We start from the raw sequence: 20456 nt of genomic DNA, 5'->3' as shown, positions 1-20456 counted from the left end.
AGAGGGGCATGGGTGGCGGGTCGCATAGACAGGGGGAGGTGTTGCCTCCCCAAACAGCCAGGTGTGACCCCGGCCCCTGCCGTGACGCTCCCTGCTGCGGCTGCAGGTCCAGTAGTGCTCCCAGCTCTGAGTCCAGCCCCCAGTGCTCTTGGGTCGCGCACCGCCTGCCCTCCCAGTGCTCCTTTGGGGCTGGGGAGTAGCTGCGGGACTGGGCCGGTGGCCGCGGTGGCAGGGCTTGGCTCCGGCGGGCCCTCGGGCGGTAGGGGCGGGGCTGGGGGTAGCCTCCCACAGCCGGCGCTTCACCTGCCAGCCATGGAGAGGGGCACTAGGGGCTGTGTGCTGGGAGGGCTCCCCTGTGGTCCCTGTTCCCGGCGGGGTCTGCCAGCCACAGAGCCGGGTCTCCCAAGCTGGGGGGCTCTTAGCAGCTGCCTCTGCGGCAGAAAAGGGGCTGGGAGCTGAGGAGCAGCTTCAACCTGGAGCACCAGCAGGGGAGGAAGGAACGCTGCTGCGGGCTGCTCCATGGCACCAGCCAGAGCAGCAGCTGCCCGGCACTGCCCGGCTCCGGCTTCCCACCTCCAACCTGGCCGGGGGCAGGGAGAGGAGATGAGGCGGGAGGTGTGGAGCTGCCATCGCGACTGCCATGCTCTTGCACTGTGGTTTCTGAGGGGGGCAATGCCCTCCATGTCCCCAGCTCTGCCCACGGGCTCAGGGCTTTTGCCCCCCAGGGAGCACCAGGGCTCGGGGCTTCGAGATTCAGCCCCATGCCTCCCGGGGGACGTCAGGGATTGGGGCTTCAGCCCTGCACCTCCGGGCTTCAGCCCTACTGGGGGCACCGGGAATTAGGGCTTCATCTTGTTTCTCCCCCGAACATCAGAGGCTGCTAAACCTGACCCAGTTACAGTAGACTCAATTATTGCAGCCCTCTGGAGACTAAGCTGCTCTGTGCCACTGGCAGAGAGCCGGGGACACTGGGGTGCAACCACTGGTCGAGGTCCCTGCATTTGCAGGGAATTGATTCAGTGAGACAGACCCAGACGATTGTAGGAAGCAACCTGCACCTGTGGGCTCCTTTCCCAGCTGTGGCCAAGTCTTCACTTAAAACTAACACTGGCATAGCAATATCAGTCAGGGGTTTGGGCTTTTCCCCCTGAGGTACACCCACAAATGTCCAGTGAAGGTGCAGCAAGGCCAGCGTGGTGGCAACACAGCCTGTTTCACCAATCTGTTGTGTGACACTGGGAAAACTGCTTCCCCACTTTGTGCCTCGGTTTCCTCTCCCACTTTCAGATTCTGAGCTCTTCAGGGCACGGACTGTCTCTCACTTTGTGCAGCACCAAGCGTTGTGAGGCCCAGATCTAGGTGGTGGCCTTGGAGGGCACTGAAGTACAAACGCTTGTAACAATAGTGATAGCCGATGGTCAGTTGCTGCCCATCCCGTGGCTGTTCTCATTGTGTTCATGACGTAGTTTGTCTGAGAATTTCCCTTCAGGCTGTGGAGAGCGTTATGTCCAGTGACTGCCCTGAGAAATGCACCTGCTACGTTGCAGGTGGGCTCATCTGAGAGGAACATAACTGCTGTGCCAGATAGGCCTGCATGCTCCAGGACAGGTGCACGGCTGCATGAAGTGGGAAGGTCAGTGCATGCTGGCCCCAGGAGCCTGGCTCACCTCCTTTGATGGCGCCACTGGGGAAGCCCTCTGCAGCAGGGCCTATGAGGTGGCTTTGCTCTGCGACGACAGAGACGCCTATTGGTTCAAGGTGGTGGTGGACATCAGAGAGGGCAGTGGGGATGGTCTGGAGGCTGGGAGCAATGAATCATAGAATCATAGACTTTAAGGTCAGAAGGGACCATTACGATCCTCTAGTCTGACCTCCCACACAACGCAGGCTACAGAATCTCACCCACCCACTCCTGGAACAAACCCCTGACCTGTATCTGAGCTATTGAAGTCCTCAAATTGTGGTTTAAAGACTTCAAGAAGCAGAGAATCCTCCAGCAAGTGACCCCTGACCTCCAGAGGAAGGCGAAAAACCTCCAGGGCCTCTTCCAATCTGCCCTGGAGGAAAATTCCTTCCCGACCCCAAATATGGCGATCAGCTAAATCCTGAGCATGTGGGCAAGACTCACCAGCCAGACACCCAGGAAAGAATTCTTTGTAGTAACTCAGATCCCACCCTATCTAGTGTCCCATCACAGGCCATTGGGCATATTTACCTCTAATAGTCAAAGATCAATTAACTGCCACAATTAGGCTATCCCATCATACCATCCCCTCCATAAACTTATCAAGCTTAGTCTTGAAGCCAGATAGGTCTTTTGCCCCCACTCCTCCCCTTGGAAGGCTGTTCCAGAACTTCACTCCTCTGATCATAGAATCATAGAATCATAGAATATCAGGGTTGGAAGGGACCCCAGAAGGTCATCTAGTCCAACCCCCTGCTCAAAGCGGGACCAACCCCAATTAAATCATCCCAGCCAGGGCTTTGTCAAGCCTGACCTTAAAAACTTCTAAGGAAGGAGATTCCACCACCTCCCTAGGCAACGCATTCCAGTGTTTCACCACCCTCTTAGTGAAAAAATTTTTCCTAATATCCAACCTAAACCTCCCCCACTGCAACTTGAGACCATTACTCCTTGTCCTGTCCTCTTCCACCACTGAGAATAGTCTAGAACCATCCTCTCTGGAACCACCTCTCAGGTAGTTGAAAGCAGCTATCAAATCCCCCCTCATTCTTCTCTTCTGCAGGCTAAAATGGTGAGAAACCTTCATCTAATTTCAAGTCTAAACTTCCTGATGGCCAGTTTATAGCCATTTGTTCTTGTGTCCACATTTTCTGCTATGGGAAGGAACAAGATGACCTGGGTAAGAAGGGGCCACGTTAGAACAGCCTGAGGTACAGGTGCAGGAAGCTCATTCACCCGAGTCTGATCTGGGCAGCTCGAACATAGGGAATCCAGCCTCCTAAATGCCCTGGAGGGGAGTTTTTGGGTCTGAACAGGTGATGTGATTTGTGCACAGATGAATAGCGATGTAGCAGCAAAGTCTGAAATCCAGACCACTCCTCCTCCCAGAGCTGGGGGTAGAACCCAGGAGTCCTGACTCCCAGCCCCCACTGCTCTAACCCACCAGATCTCTTCTCTGGGTGGTGAGTGGCTCCGCAGATGTTGCTTGTTCAAACAGAGCAGAGCAGTGACTCTCCGTGGGTGGGATGCTTCAATGGCTAGTTTTATAAACCCTGGGCAGTACCTACCCTTTCTCTCTCTTTCTCTTGCTCTCACTCCCTCTCATGTTATCATGTCATCGTAACAACCCTCCATGCACATTTTCGGCAGAGAAATGCTGAAAATGTTTTTGCTAAAATCTGCTGAAAAGAAGAAAAATCAATGTGGGGTGGGGTGGGGTGGGGTGGCCTTTAATTTTCTGATGAAAGAAAATCAAAAATTTCCACCAAATATTTGTGTGTGCGTGTGTGCGTGCGGGGCGTGGGGGGGGAATCATCTTTCAACTAACTCCACCAAAAGCCTCTTTAATGCAGCAGAGCAAAATTCAGTGGCTGGAAACTGAAATTAGAAAAATTCTGGTTCTAAATAAGACGCATTTTTCACAGCGTGGGCGATTAGTTTTTGGAACAGCATCCCACAGGGCTGAGTAGACTTGCTGTCACTTGGAAACTGCCAATCAAGACTGAAAGTCTTTATAAAAGATACACTATAATTCAACCATGTCAGGTCAACTTTGTAACAAGAAAGAACAATTCTCTCCGCTGCATGAATTATGAGGCAAAATTCTCTGGCCTGTGTTATCCAGGAGGTCCGACTGGATAGTCTAATGTCCCCTGCTGGCCTTGCAATCTCTAGAAGTGAATTGTAAAGGGTTCATGTTGCACAAAGATGTGGAATTTCCATCCTGAAGCAGGCTGGCTAACTCTTTTCATCCATTTTTCTTTTAGTGATGTCTAGAGACCATCTGGCTGGTCTTCTCTCTCCTGTTCTGGACCCTGCTGCTATTTCCACCAGTGTGTAGACTAGCACAAGAGCACCATAGAGAGTTTTATCTGCTATCACACAAAGAAGTGCAGGAATTGCCAGACAGGAACATAGCAGAGATCTATATAGTCCAGGACCTGTTGTTAACCGCAGAATCTAGAGCACCCGACCTTTACCCTACCTCGGGCTCAAGGCCTAACCCAGTTAATTTAGGCACTCCACCCTCTCCTGTCCTGGGCATGGGGCGAAACCCAGTCAATTTAAGTCCCAAACCTTACCTGTCCTGGGCTCAGTGTGTAACCTTCTCGGGGGTTGAGGGACCTTTTACCAGTGAAAGAGCCTTACACAGTAATACCCTTAACATCTATTTATTAACAGTTACCAAACCAGAATATGCCTGTTAAACATACAATGGTCACCACTCCCAATAAGGCAGACAAACTTTTCTTGAATACCAGTCATGATTAGATCATCTGGGGACTCCAGCTTCTGCATAATATGGTTGGCAGGGTGTTGACATCTGGCAGCTCTGATTGGGTTGTGTCCTGGAGTGAGTTCCCAAAAAACTTCCTTTTGGACCCTTGTTTTTATAATGAAACTTGAGTCCTGCTTAGCTATACCTTAATCACTCATTTTAACAAAATAATATTTTCCACCAATCTTAGCCCATCACCTAAGAGTTGATTTAAATTTTGACAAAAACAAATTAAAGAACAGCAAAAAGAATGAGGAGGACTTGTGGCACCTTACAGACTAAAAAATTTATTTGAGCATAAGCTTTCGTGGGCTAAAACCCACTTCATCGGACGCATGCAGTGGAAAATACAGTCGTGAGATGTGTGTATACACACAGAGAACATGAAACAATGGGTGTTGCCAAACACACTATAACCAGAGTGATCAATTAAGGTGAGCTATTATCAGGGGAGAAAAAAACCTTTTGTAGTGATAATCAACCGTTGGAGATGTGCCATCCTGATTATCACTACAAAAGGTTTTTTTCTCCTGCTGATAATAGCTCACCTTAATTGAAAACCGACTTCTATACATTTGACCTAAGTTCGTAGTGTAGACATACCCTTAGAAGTTTTTAAGGTCAGGCTTGACAAAGCCCTGGCTGGGATGATTTAGTTGGGGATTGGTCCTGCTCTGGGCAGGGGGTTGGACTAGATGACCTCCTGAGGTCCCTTCCAACTCTGATATTCTATGATTCTATGATTCTACTTACTGTCTTACTATTTATCCCTTTCCCAGTGGTTCCTAATGTGCTGTTAGCTTTTTTGGCTGCTGCTGTATGTGAGTAGATGTTTTCAGAGAACTACCCACAATGACTCCAAGATCTCTTTCCTGAGTAGTAACAGCTAATTTAGATCCCATCATTTTGTATAAAAAAAAGGAGTACTTGTGGCACCTTAGAGACTAACCAATTTATTTGAGCATAAGCTTTCGTGAGCTACAGCTCACTTCATCGGATGCATACTGTGGAAAGTGTAGAAGATCTTTTTATATACACACAAAGCATGAAACAATACCTCCTCCCACCCCACTCTCCTGCTGGTAATAGTTTATCTAAAGTGATCACTCTCCTTACAATGTGTATGATAATCAAGTTGGGCCATTTTCAGCACAAATCCAGGTTTTCTCACTCCCCCCCCCCCTCGACAAACCCACTCTCCTGCTGGTAATAGCTTATCTAAAGTGACCACTCTCCTTACAATGTGTATGATAATCAAGGTGGGCCATTTCCAGCACAAACCCAGGGTTTAACAAGAACGTCGGGGGGGGGGGTGGGGTAGGAAAAAACAAGGGGAAATAGGTTACTTTGCATAATGACTTTGCCACTCCCAGTCTCTATTCAAGCCTAAGTTAATCGCGTGACCAGAGAGATTGAAGTGTTCTCCGACTGGTTTATGAATGTTATAATTCTTGACATCTGATTTGTGTCCATTTACTCTTTTATGTCGAGACTGTCCAGTTTGCCCAATGTACATGGCAGAGGGGCATTGCTGGCACATGATGGCATATATCACATTGGTGGATGTGCAGGTGAACGAGCCTCTGATAGTGTGGCTGATGTGATTAGGCCCTGTGATGGTGTCCCCTGAATAGATATGTGGGCACAGTTGGCAACAGGCTTTGTTGCAAGGATAGGTTCCTGGGTTAGTGGTTCTGTTGTATGGTATGTGGTTGCTGGTGAGTATTTGCTTCAGGTTGGGGGGCTGTCTGTAGGCAAGGACTGGCCTGTCTCCCAAGATTTGTGAGAGTGTTGGGTCATCCTTCAGGATAGGTTGTAGATCCTTAATAATGCGTTGGAGGGGTTTTAGTTGGGGGCTGAAGGTGACGGCTAGTGGCGTTCTGTTATTTTCTTTGTTAGGCCTGTCCTGTAGTAGGAGACTTCTGGGAACCCTTCTGGCTCTATCAATCTGTTTCTTCACTTCTGCAGGTGGGTATTGTAGTTGTAAGAATGCTTGATAGAGCTCTTGTAGGTGTTTGTCTCTGTCTGAGGTGTTGAAGCAAATGCGGTTGTATTGCAGAGCTTGGCTGTAGACGATGGATCGTGTGGTGTGGTCAGGGTGAAAGCTGGAGGCATGTAGGTAGGAATAGCGGTCAGTAGGTTTCCGGTATAGGGTGGTGTTTATATGACCATCGTTTATTAGCACTGTAGTGTCCAGGAAGTGGATCTCTTGTGTGGACTGGACCAGGCTGAGGTTGATGGTGGGATGGAAATTGTTGAAATCATGGTGGAATTCCTCAAGGGCTTCTTTTCCATGGGTCCAGATGATGAAGATGTCATCAATATAGCGCAAGTAGAGTAGGGGCGTTAGGGGACGAGAGCTGAGGAAGCATTGTTCTAAGTCAGTCATAAAAATGTTGGCATACTGTGGGGCCATGCGGGTACCCATAGCAGTGCTGCTGATCTGAAGGTATGTGCCAGCAATGCCCCTATGCCATGTACATTGGTCAAACTGGACAGTCTCTACATAAAAGAATAAATGGACACAAATCAGATGTCAAGAATTATAACATTCATAAACCAGTCAGAGAACACTTCAATCTCTCTGGTCACGCAATCACAGACATGAAGGTCGCTATCTTAAAACAAAAAAACTTCAAATCCAGACTCCAGCGAGAAACTGTTGAATTGGAATTCATTTGCAAATTGGATACAATTAACTTAGGCTTGAAAGGAGACTGGGAGTGGCTAAGTCATTATGCAAGGTAACCTATTTCCCCTTGTTTTTTCCTACCCGCCCCCCCCTCGGACGTTCTTGTTAAACCCTGGATTTGTGCTGGAAATGGCCCACTTTGATTATCATACACACTGTAAGGAGAGTGGTCACTTTGGATAAGCTATTACCAGCAGGAGAGTGAGTTTGTGTGTGTGTGTGTGTGTGGGGGGGGGGGATGAGAAAACCTGGGTTTGTGCTGGAAATGGCCCAACTTGATTATCATACACATTGTAAGGAGAGTGATCACTTTAGACAAGCTATTACCAGCAGGAGAGTGGGGTGGGAGGAGGTATTTTTTCATGCTTTGTGTGTCTATAAAAAGATCTTCTACACTTTCCATAGTATGCATCCGATGAAGTGAGCTGTAGCTCACGAAAGCTCATGCTCAAATAAATTGGTTAGTCTCTAAGGTGCCACAAGTCCTCCTTTCCTTTTTGCGAATACAGACTAACACGGCTGCTACTCTGAAACCCATCATTTTGTATGTATAGTTGGGATTACGTTTTCTAAAGTGCATTACTTAGCAGTCATCAACACTGAATTTCATCAGCCATTTTACTGCCCACTCACCCAGTTTTGTGAGATCCCTTTGTAACTCTTTGCAGTCAGCTTTGGACTTAACTGAATGAGGGGAAGGATGGATAAATAGAGACGGTGTATAGGAATAGCTGGCTAGAGGGCTGTGTAAGGATGGATGGGTGTACTGGCCAGACACTAAAAGTCCACTTACCGTGGCTGGGTGGGAGGATGTGGTGCAGAAAGTGCAGCTTGTCACCCAGCCCTGAAGAGGTGGCTCCCGCAGCAGCACACATGCACTGGCTTGGGCGGCCTTTTGAGGAGCACGGTTTGCGGGACTGTGACAGGACAGTGCGGGAGCCCATGCCGAGCAGGGTACGGGATTCCCAGTGGGTATGGCACGTTCCCTGGGAGGGAAGGAACTCGGGCTCGCCCAGGGGTGAAAGTAAGTCTTGGGACTTAATGGTACGTGGCTGGGCTGGGGCCGGTGGGGCCTCGGGCGGAAGGGGTGGGGCTGGGGGAGGTCAGAACCAGCCCCGGCCCACCCTGTGCCGGCAAGTGCCTCCTTCCCCCTCCCCGGGGGATAACAGCAGCAGCCGGGGCCTCTGGCAGTGGTTTAAAGGGCCCTGAGCGGTAGCGGCGGCCGGAGCCCTGGGCCCTTTAAATCATCCCCAGAGCCCCACCGCCGCTTCCCCGGGGCTCCGGCAGCAGGGTTCCGGGGACGGGGCTCCGGTCGCCACTACCGCCCCGGGATCTTTAAATCATCCCCGGAGCCCGCCGGAGCCCTGGGGAAATGGTGGCGGGGCTCCGGGGACGATTTAAAGGGCCCAGGGCTTGGCTGCCCCTACCGCCCCAGGCCCTATAAATCGCCACCCCAGCCCCGCCACCGCTACCCCAGGGCTCCGGCAGGGGGGTTCTGGCAGCAATTTAAAGGGCCGGGGGCTCCAGCCGCTGCTGGGAGCCGCAGGCCCTTTAAATTGCACCTTGGGAAGCCGATTCACCCCGGTACTGTCACCTCTGGGCTCGCCCAGCCAGCCAGTGCTTCTCCCGGCTGTGCTCTCAGGCAGCTCCAGGGCAGGAAGGGCTTGAGCGGGCTGTGAAGGGGGTTGCTGGGAAGGCAGTGCAGAGGGAGCTGGGAGGCTGCCATGCAGGAGGGCCACATCCTAGCTCCATATGCGCCGTGGTGGGGCGAAAGCTCCAGTCAGGCCAATAGGACTGCATATGTGGGGGCTGCCTGGTTGCTCCTGTGCATCCACAGTGCTCTTTTGACCTGCACTATGAGGCAGCCTGCTGGAGCTGAGGCTTGCAAGTCCCTTGGGGCTGCTCATGCTGGAGTTGAGGGGAGAGAGCAGTGAATGATGGGGGGCAAGAGGAGCAAGCAGGGGTGGGGCCCCAACGGAAGAGGTGGAGCAGGGGCAGGGCCTAAGGTAAGAGGCAGAGCATGGGCAGGACCTGGGGAAAAACCTTGGCGAGGAGTGGAGCCTAGGGGGAAGATGTGGGGTGGGAGGGTGGGGGTCCGGTTTTCAGAAATTAGAAAATTGACAACCCTATTACAGGATGACAACACCCAGAACAGCAGCAGCCACCCACCGTTGCTTGTGCAGGGAATGCATTACATAGCACCCCCTACAGAATCACCCACCCCATTGCTGGAGCAGAGATCCCCTGAGCGAGGTGTTGCACCGCCAGGCAACATACCAGTGGAGTAATAAACATGCTTTTTATGGCACAAGTCACCATTTGGCTGGGCAAACATTTCATGAGAGACAGGGAGACACCCTGCTCAAATAGCAGCTGATAAGATAAGCAGGTCCGGGCTGTGTGATGGGCCAACATCCTGGGAGCTGACATGGGAACCTCAGGAGGGAAAAGCATGACCTGCAACAGCTTTAGCTCCAGAGTCAGAGTTCAGTGGTGGGTGGCTATAAGAGACTCATAGCCTGTAGAGCATGGCATAGAGTGAGGTCTGTAGCTCACACTCATCAGTGGGTTACAGATGCACTATAGGGGGTAGGTGGGAGATCCAGTTGGGGTTACCCCTCCCCTTCTCCCTAGAACTGACCAACCACTCTGGACCACCCAGGACCTGTGAGATTCCACAGCGCTCTGTGTTCCTGTTTGCTCTGGGACAGAAGACACTGGGGGACAGCATGGATAGGGGAAGGCTTGTCCAGTGGTTAAGGCAGTGGCTTAGGTTTGTGGAGACCTTGGTACAGTTCCCTGCTTTTTCATAGACTTCCTGCATGATTTAGACAAGTCACTTAGCCGTGTTGCACCTCAGTTTCCCCCTCGTATGAGGGACAGGAACTTTGCTAGGTCATCTAATCCAGTCCCCTGCACTGAGGCAGGATTAAATATTACTTAGACCATCCCTGACAGATGTGTGTCTAATCTGTTCTTATAAACCTCCAATGATGGAGATTCCACAAACTCTAGGTAATTTGTTCTGGTGGGGATAATAGGGCACTGCCCTGTCTCACAGGTTATGAGGATAAACACATCAACGATTGTGAAGCGTTTTGAAAATTACCAACAAGCCACATTATATGAGAAATAGGAGTTACTTATTGGAGAGTCTGTCCAAAAACTCCTCCAACAGCAGCAGAGACCAGCACTCCACAGGGAACTTTGTAATGTTTTCACCCTCTTTATCTCTGGCCATTCCCCTTCCTCATTTACTGACTGCAAGAGAGACAAGGTAGGTGAGGTGATATATATTATTGGACCAACTTCTGTTGGTGGAAGAGACAAGCTTCTGAGCTTCACAGAACTCTTATTCAGTAAGTACATTTATTGACTGTGGCAAGGGCAATTTCCTGCAATATCCTGGGCAAACCTAATTAAATAAGTTTATGTATCATTGTGAACATAAGAACATAAGAGTGGCCATTCTGGGTCAGACCAAAGGTCCATCTAGCTCAGTATCCTGTCTTCCGACAGTGGCCAATGCCAGGTGCCCCAGTGGGAATGAACAGAACAGGTAATCATCAAGTGATCCATCCCCTGTCGCCCATTCCCAGCTTCTGGCAAACAGAGGCTAGGGACACCATCCTTGCCCATCCTGGCTAATAGCCATGGATGGACCTGTCCTCCATTAATGTATCTAGTTCTTTTTTAAACCCTGTTGTAGTCTTGGCCTTTACAAGATCCTCTGGCAAAGAGTTCCACAGACTGACTGTGCGTTGTGTGAAAAAATACTTTCTTTTGTTTGCTTTAAACCTGCTGCCTATTGATTTCATATGGTGACCCCTAATTCTTGTGTTATGAGAAGATGTAAATAACACTTCCTTATTTACTTTCTTCACACCAGTCTTGATTTTATAGACCTCAATCATTTCCTCTCTTAGTCGTCTCTTTTCCAAGTTGAAAAGTCCCAGTCTTATTAATCTCTTCTCATATGGAAGCTGTTCCACACCCCTAATAATTTTTGTTGCCCTTTTCTGAACCGCTTCCAATTCCAATATATCTTTTTTGAGATGGTGAGACTACATCTGCATGCAGTATTCAAGACGTGGGTGTACCATGTATGTATATAGAAGCAATATGATATTTTCTATCTTATTATCTATCCCTTTCTTAATGATTCCCAATGTTCTGTTCTCTTTTTTGACTGCCTCTGCACATTGAGTGGGCATTTTCAGAGAACTGTCCATTATGACTCCAAGATCTCTTTCTTGAGTAGCAGCAGCTAATTTAGACCCCATCATTTTACATGTATAGTTGAAAATATGTTTCCCAATGTGCACTACTTTGCAGGTATCGACAATGAATTTATCTGCCATTTTGTTGCCCAGTCACCCAGTTCTGAGAGATCCTTTTGTAGCTCTTCGCAGTCTGATTTGGACTTAACTATCTTGAGTAGTTTTGTATCATCTGCAAATTTTGGCACCTCACTGTCTACCCTTTTCCCAGATCATTTATGAATATGTTGAATAGGACTGGTCCCAGTACAGATCCTGTGGGACACTACTATTTACCTCTCTCCGTTCTGAAAACTGACCATTTGTTCTTACCATTTGTTTCTGATCTTTTAACCAGTTACAATCCATGAAAGGACCTTCCCTCTTATCCCATGACAGCTTACTTTGCTTAAGAGCCTTTGGTGAGGGACCTTGTCAAAGGCTTTCTGAAAATCTAAGTACACTATATCCACTGGATCCCCATAGTCCACATGCTTGTTGACCCCTCAAAAAATTCTAGAAGATTCATGAGGCATGATTTCCCTTTACAAAAACTATGTTGACTCTTCCCCAACAAATTATGTTCATCCATGTGTCTGACAATTTTGTTCTTTATTATAGTTTCAACCAGTTTTCCTGGTACTGAAGTCAGGCTTACCAGTCTGTAATTACCAGGATCACCTCCGGATCCCTTTTAAAAAATTGGCATCACACTAGCTGTTCTCCAGTCATTGTTGGCCAGGGATTGTACCTAATTCTATGGGGGAGGGTAACCACAGCCCTCCAGGAACTAAGAACAGGGAGAGGTGGTTAGGCAAATTCAGTCAAGTTGTAACACCTCCAGGGAGCTACTACCTGCAGAGATGCTTGCATAGACTGGTTCAAACTGAATTCTCCAGGAACAAACAGACAAAGAAAGGACTTGCGGTTAAATAGCCTGAGTTAAAATTGATGCTTTCTGATCCAGCAAATGGACAGGGCCTCTTCTCCAAGGGAGAGTTATGAGGAGTTATGAGGAGAGGCTGAGGGAGCTGGGATTGTTTAGTCTGCAGAAGAGAAGAATGAGGGGGGATTTGATAGCTGCTTTCAACTACCTGAAAGGGGGTTCCAAAGAGGATGGCTCTAGACTGTTCTCAATGGTAGCAGATGACAGAACGAGGAGTAATGGTCTCAAGTTGCAGTGGGGGAGGTTTAGATTGGATATTAGGAAAAACTTTTTCACTAGGAGGGTGGTGAAACACTGGAATGCGTTACCTAGGGAGGTGGTAGAATCTCCTTCCTTAGAGGTTTTTAAGGTCAGGCTTGACAAAGCCCTGGCTGGGATGATTTAACTGGGAATTGGTCCTGCTTTGAGCAGGGGGTTGGACTAGATGACCTTCTGGGGTCCCTTCCAACCCTGATATTCTATGATTCTATGATTCTATGATTCTATGGAGGCTGAAAGCCTTAGGAAAGGGTGGAAGGACATTGGTCCCTTTAATGCTCAATGTTCTTGTTCTGAGTAAAAGGCGTTACAAACTTGTAACCACCGGAAAACCCCTGGTGGGGTTTGAAGGACTGTTAACCAGCCAGTCCCTGTTGGAGTTGGGGGGAATCTCTGGGAAGCTTATTGGCATGAGTGTGGGTTCTTTTATTGTTTGTAATATGTTCTTTCTGTAAAGCATTTTACCTTAGGAATAAATGTGCTTGCTTGGAAAGAGCTGTGTGGTAATGTTACTGTGGAAATTACACTGTTTACCATCTCTGAGGAGAAAAGCAAAGCAGGCCTGCTTAAGCAATCTGACTTTGTTGGAGAATTCACAGTGTAGGCAGGGAGCTATGCAGCCTGGAAATACCCCAGTCAGGAGGGAGAGAGATGTGCATCTCTGCCCACATGAGCTGATCTCTGGGGAGCTGGAGCCTGAGAGTGGATGGCCTTGTGGGGCCACAGAGGGAGAAATACAGTACAATTGCCCTGACCATCCAACCCTTGGCCACTCAACCTCTAACTAGCCATCCAACCCAGTGGTCTCTCTGCTGGTACAGGCTCAACTTTGACGAACTCTCGTGACACTTGGTGTTTTTTGTCAAGCTCCCGGCTCCTGGATTCACCGGGATGTACAAGAATCTACACTTTCATTTAAAAAAATAAAATAAGTAAGTTTCTAGCCCTCGAGGAAAAAGCTTGAAAAGTTGGGCCCGACTGCCACCTCAAGGCTCAGAAATCAGTAGGTGGAGACAAAGCCCAAAGTGTATTGTAATTATAATTATAACAATGAGCAGCATCAGCATTTAATCTCATAATTGTCAAGCCAATCTCATGATTTTTCAGGCGTGGGTCCATGATTTTTTCACCCACTGGGGTTGGAGACACTGTTTGTCTTGCCTATTCAGCTTTTAAGGGACAGGGACTGTTTCTTAGGACTTGTCTATTCAGCGAATGGATCTGAAATGACTATATCAGTTGTAATCTGCAGTGTTGCCATCTCTCATGATTTTAGTGCAAGACTTGGGATACTGGCTGCTTATCGTAAAGCTCTTGACTCCTGCGTGCTGTGAATATGTGAAAATTCATAGAGTTGAAGACTAGAAGGAACCTTGGTGATCATCTAGCCTAACTTGCCTAACACAGACTATAGAATCATAGAAATGTCGGGCTGGAAGGGACCTCAGAAGGTCATCAAATCCAGCCCCCTGCGCTGAGGCAGGACCAAGTAAACCTAGACCCCCCCATACAGGGGTTTGTGCAACCTGTTCTTAGAAACATCCCAGAATGGGGATTCCACAACCTCCCTTGAAGCCTATTCCTTATCGTGAGAGAGTGTTTCCTAATGTCTAACCTAACGTCTATGGCTGCAGAACTTCGGTGAAGTTCGGTGCTTCAAGACATGATTGAACGGGAGCAGATTTTTTAGAAAAAACATCCAATCTTGACTTCAACATTTCTGGTGATGGAGAATCGATCACAACCCTTGGTAAGTTGTTCCAATGGTTAATTACTCTCACTGTTAAATACTTACACTTTATTTTCTATCTGAATTTGTCTAGCTTCAACTTCCAGCCATTGCTTCAGGTTAGACTTTTCTCTGCTAGACTGAAGAGCCCGTTATTACATTTTTGTTCCCCATGTAGATACTTTTTGATTGTAATCAAGTCATTCCTTAACCTTCTCTTTGTTATGTTAAATAGATTGAGCTCTTTGAATCTACCAGTATAAGGAATATTTTTAATCCTTTAATCATCCTTGTGGCTCTTCTCTGAACCCTCTTCTCCAATTCCATCCTAGACCAGCTCCAATCTGGTATCCATCCTTTCTACTCCACTGAAACCCCTCTTGCCAAAGTCTCTGTCAACTTCCAAAAAAAGAGGAGTTTCTAATCCTCCAGGTTGCAGGAAAGCATGAAAACATGGAGGTGTCAAAACGTGACTCAAGTGTAGCCTAAAAGTTCAAAGAGCAGGAGGTAATTGAAAAGATCCTGAAATGTATTACTATTTAAAAAAAAATCTTGATTGGGAGGACAGGATTAGAATTTAAAATGCTCTTGACAAACTGGAGATATGGTCTGAAATAAATAGGCTGAAATTCAGTGAGGACAAGTACAAAGTACTACATTTGGGAAGAAATAATCAATTGCACAAATACAAAATGGAAAATGACTGCCTAGAAAGAAGTACTAGAGAAAGGGATCTGGGGGTTATAGTGGATCACAAACTAAATATGACTGAATAAAGTGATGCTGTTGCAAATAAAGCGAACATCATTCTGGGATGTTTTAGCAGGAGTGTCAAACTAAATGATCTAAGGGTCCCTTCTAATTTTAGAATCTATGCATACATATTTGTTCCGGTGGGACAGCTGTAGCTTTGCCTGGTCATACTCCTCTTCATCCAGCACAACAAAATTGATCACCTCCTCCATGGACCACACACGAGTGTAACACCACGCCGGAAACCTGCTGTCAGTGCTGGGGAAAAGGTAGCAGTTGACAGGAAGAAATATGGCTGCAAAGACGGTGGTGGGCATTTAAATGGGCCAGAACCCCTCTTTGTGTGAATCAGCAGTCATTCCATCGGAGTCGATAGAGCCAGATTCCCAGGTGGTGTGAGTGGGCCATTGCTCAGGAGGAGTCAATGGGTCCAGACCCCAGATGGTGTCAATCGGCCGCAGCTCCAGTATTATCAATGGGCCCAGATCCCAACTGGCATCAATCAGCTGTAGCTCTCCTGGAGTCCATGGGCCCAGATCCCCAGCAGTTTTCTTTGGGTCAGTGGAACTGTGCTGCTTTACACCATCTAAGGGTCTGGCCTGGGAGAGATACACATTCAGTTATCCAAACACCCCTAGAACCTTCTTGTCAGGAGAAAGTGGCCTGATAGGCATGATATTTATGGGACCCCACCCCATGCCTACCTTTGCCCATGAAGAGCAAATAATGATTTGGGGAGGAGAACCCCAAGATGGGGAGGAGAACCTAGTCAAACAGAAAGCAGATGCTCTTTTGAGTTCACCCGGAGATCAAAACACACCCAACAGAATGTGTGTATGGACTGCTGCCATCTACCAGGGTGGAGCGGAAATACCTATTACTCCTGGCCACGTGCCATCAAACACTATGGACATTGCAGGATATTGAACCTGGGTCTTTAAGTCCTGAAGGCACAGCTAGGGCCAGGAGGAGTCATAGGTTAGCTTGGCTATTCATAGACAGTGGTGGATAAAGCTTTTGTCCCCATGGACAAAGGCTTTATCTGGAAGTGAAGGCAGGCAGATTCTAGCTGTCAAGCTGTCTGCAGTGGCCCAAAAGTGTAGGTCCCAACCTCAGGGCAGACTGTTAGCAAATGGGACACAACCCTCCCCAATTGGCTGTGAGCTTTATACTTAACCAATTATCAAGTGGAAACTCCTCGGGCACTACAGCAGCCTAACCCTGGTGTCACAGGCAGTCCTCTTGGTTATGCTGAATCTATCTTGCCACCCAGGTGAACCTGCCTTTATGATAGGTGGTTCCTTACACCACAAATCAGAGCAATATTCAGGTTACCCCTCATCCCAAAGGACCAGTCACTTGCTCCAGGTCAATTGCACTTTAGATCTCACACCAAAGACAGCGCTTGTAGCCAATCCTATAATAAACTTGTGATAGGTTGGATCACAGAAACCTCCTGGGAGCTGCCACCTGATGTGCCAAGAGTACTTCTGCCCCTGCTTTCCCTGCCAGCTTAGGACTCCAGCAGCCTTTCTTGCTGAGCCAGACACGCCCGTCTGCTCCAACACAGACCCCGGGTTTGAGCCATGTCTCACAAACTGCAAGCTTAACTGAGAGCAGCTTACAGAAGTGTGCCTGTCTTTAACACTCAGATGCCCAACTCCCAATGGGGTCCAAATCCCAAATAAATCCGTTTTACTCAAAAATTGTTCACTCTCTATAACACTAAGAGAGGGGTATGCCAGCTGTTTGCCCCCTGCCCCCCGCCCAGTTATTAATATATACTCTGGATTAATTAATAAGTAAAAAGTGATTTTATTAAATACAGAAAGTAGGATTTAAGTGGTTCCAAGTAGTAACAGACAGAACAAAGTGAATTACCAAGCAAAATAAAATAAAACATGCAAATTTAAGCCTAATACAGTAATAAAACTGAATACAGGTAAAATCTCACCCTGAAAGATGTTTCAATAAGTTTCCTTCACAGACTGGACGCCTTCCTAGTTTGGGCACAATCCTTTCCCCTGGTACAGCCCTTGCTCCAGGTGGTAGCTAGGGGATTTCTCATGAGGGCTGCCTCCTTGTTCTGTTCTACCCACTTATATATCTTTTGCAGAAGGCAGGAATCCTTCATCCCTCTGGGCTCCAACCCCTCCATCTCAGTGGAAAAGCACCAGGTTAAAGATGGATTCCAGTTCAGGTGACATGATCACATGTCACTGTAAGACTTCATTACTCACTTGCCAGCACACAGGTATACAGGAAGACTTACAAGTAAAACAGAGCCATCTACAGTCAATTGTCCTGGTTAATGGGAGCCATGAAGATTCTAAACCACCATTAATGGCCCACACTTTGCATAATTACAATCGACCCTCAGAGTTTTATTTTATATGTCCAGTTTCAGATACAAGAGTGACACATTTATACAACTAGGATGACCACACTCAGTAGATTATAAGCTTTGTAATGATACCTTACAAGAGACCTTTTGCATGAAGCATATTCCAGTTACATTGTATTCACACTCATTATCATATTTTTATAAACTCATATAGAGTGTGTCACAAAACTATCTACAGATATATTACCTAGGAAAACAGAAACAACAGAGCGGCAAAGAGTCCTGTGACACCTTATAGACTAACAGACATATTGGAGCATAAGCTTTCGTGGGTGAATACCTACTTCGTCAGATGCATGTCAAGAGAGTTATTTACAAGGTTAAAGCAGGTGAACAGACATACATGCAAATGAGTTCCAATCTTAAGTTTAACACAGTAATAGAAGCTTCTACAGGTACAGGGAATTTGGCCAAAGCTAATACCACGAAATCTTTCTTCCTCTCTTACCAAAATTTTCCTAAGTAAAGTGACTGATTGCCTTTTATGATGAGAAAACTGGCTCTGTGGATATGGGGAAAGCGGTGGATGTGACTTTAGCAAAGCTTTTGACACGGTCTCCCACAATATTCTTGCCAGCAAGTTAAAGAAGTATGGATTGGATGAATGGACTATAAGGTGGCTAGAAAGCTGGCTAGATTGTCGGGCTCAACGGGTAGTGATCAACGGCTCGATGTCTAGTTGGCAGCCGGTATCAAGTGGAGTGCCCCAGGGGTCAGTCCTGGGGCTGGTTTTGTTCAACATAATGATATGGACGATGGGTTAGATTGTACTCTCTGCAAGTTCGTGGATGACACTAAGCTGTGTGGAGAGATAGATACGCTAGAGGGTCGGGATAGGGTCTAGAGTGACCTAGACAAATTGGAGGATTGGGCCAAAAGAAATCTGATGAGATTCACTAAGGACAAGTGCAGAGTGCAGGAAGGAAGAATCCCATGCACCGCTACAGGCTGGGGACCGACTGGCTAAGCAGCAGTTCTGCAGAAAAGGACCTGGGGATTACAGTGGATGAGAAGCTGGATATGAGTCAGCTGTGTGCCCTTGTTGCCAAGAAGGCCAATGGCATATTGGGGTGTATTAGTAGGGGTATTGCCAGCAGATCAAGAGAAGTGATTATTCCCCTCTATTTGGCACTGGTGAGACCACATCTGGAGTACTGCATCCAGTTTTGGGCCCCCCCACTACAGAAAGGATGTGAACAAATTGGAGAGAGTGCAGCAGAGGGCAATGGAAATAATTAGGGGGCTGGGGCACATGATTTATGAGGAGAGGCTGAGGTAACGGGGCTTGTTTAGTCTGCAGAAGAGAAGAGTGAGGGGGGATTTGAGAGCAGCCTTCAACTACCTGAAGGGGGGTTCCAAAGAGGATGGAGCTCGGCTGTTCTCAGTGGTGGCAAATGACAGAACAAGGAGCAACAGTCTCAAGTTGCAGGGGGGGAGGTCTAGCTTGGATATAAGAAACACTATTTCACTAGGAGGGTGATAAAGCTCTGGAATGGGTTACCTAGGGAGGTGGTGGAATCTCCATCCTTAGAGGTTTTTAAGACCCAGCTTGACAAAGCCCTGGCTGGGATGATTTAGTTGGGATTGGTCCTGCTTTGTGTAGGGGATTGGACTAGATGATCTCCTGAGGTTTCTTCCAACCCTAATCTTCTGTGATCTGGGACGCTTACAATCTATGCCATTTACCTTAGCATTCTTAGTAAATTCTTCTCTCCCCTCCCGTGGCTCAGTTCTAATATAATTCACAATGATTTTCTCCTGTTCTACTGCTGCCTCTGGAATGATGGTAGTGGCATTTGCTCTGGCTGGTGAGGGTGTGGATAGCAAGGTTACCTTAAGTTTGGGACAATTTGGTTTTATAGGGCTGGGAGCCCCCCCGTGATGGCAAACTACCTGCCTTCCCTTTTGGTAGGCGGTTTTAAACCCCGTATTCCCTTGGTATTTTTTTAAATCAAAGTTGGGGTTAGGTTTATTTCTAATCCTCTCTTCCCTCAACCTGGGTGAAATGAGGATTTGTGCCCCCAATTGGGCCCTTGAGTCAACATATTCACCTACAGTTTCTGCAGCTCTCAAACTGTGGATGTGTTTTGTTGCAGATGGCTGCCTTTACCTCATCAGTAATCGCCCATAACGATTTATCCTGGGCCAGCAGATCAAAGAGTTTTTTCCTAAAATTACACATTTTAAGCACAGATTCAACATGAGTGACATTGTCAAATATTCTGAGGTTTCTACGCTTCCATTGATAGGTCTCGGGGTAATCTTAAACCTTTTCAGTACACCTTCTCTAAATTTCGTATACACCTCAGCATCACCCACCTCTATATCATTAAAACCTTGTCTGGCTTTTCCAGTTAATCTGGTTAAGAGGCAAGAGATCAGTTTATCCGCTGGGATAGTGTCCACCTCGCATAGACTCTCAGAGGTAGACAGGAACTCCTCTAATTGGTCAGTCTCTTTATAAATTGGGCAGAGTTTCTCCCACTTTCTTGGCTGGGGAAGCTCCATTTGCTGCTCCAGTATTCTGATCTGCAATGTTTCAGCTTCCATCTGTCTCCGGTGTGCCCTCTGCTCAGCTTTTTTGCTGGTCTTGACTGCAGACTGGGCTGCCTCAGTCTCCCTGATCTACAATTCAGCAATCAGTCTCCAGGGCTGGCGTTCTTCCGGGGCTCTCAGGTGCTGCAATTGGGCCAGTTCCACTCTGGTGTTCTCCTGTGCAGTGGCTAGGGCAACAGGTTCCTTGGGTGCCTGGTCAAAACTGACGAGCTGAGCTCTCAGCTTCTGATCTGGGGTTTCCCTTGTAAAGGATATTCCCCTCTCCAAACATAAATCTTCAAGGTCTTTTCTCCCAAGCTCATCACCTGACTGTGGTTCACTCATTGAGTCTATTCTTTAACCTTTAACCTCAATATCAAGTTTCACTTTTAACAGCCCTGGGGTTATGATCTATAA

At 47.5% G+C, this 20456-nt stretch overlaps 1 protein-coding gene across 1 annotated transcript in view; it reads left to right on the top strand.

The window, feature by feature from the left end:
- Positions 1–1620: 1620 nt before the first annotated feature.
- The window catches only part of LOC140902934 (IgGFc-binding protein), a 65768-nt gene continuing 46932 nt past the window's right edge, over positions 1621–20456 (top strand). Inside the window, exon 1 of the mRNA XM_078850400.1 lies at positions 1621–1792. Coding sequence (XP_078706526.1) covers positions 1621–1792 — 172 coding nt within the window. The remainder of the gene's footprint in view (positions 1793–20456) is intronic.

The sequence above is a fragment of the Lepidochelys kempii genome, chromosome 24, assembly GCF_965140285.1.
Source record: "Lepidochelys kempii isolate rLepKem1 chromosome 24, rLepKem1.hap1, whole genome shotgun sequence".
NCBI classification, from domain to species: Eukaryota; Metazoa; Chordata; order Testudines; family Cheloniidae; genus Lepidochelys; species Lepidochelys kempii.
Note: the sequence above shows the minus strand (reverse complement) of the source record. Positions and strands in the feature narration are given on the sequence as shown.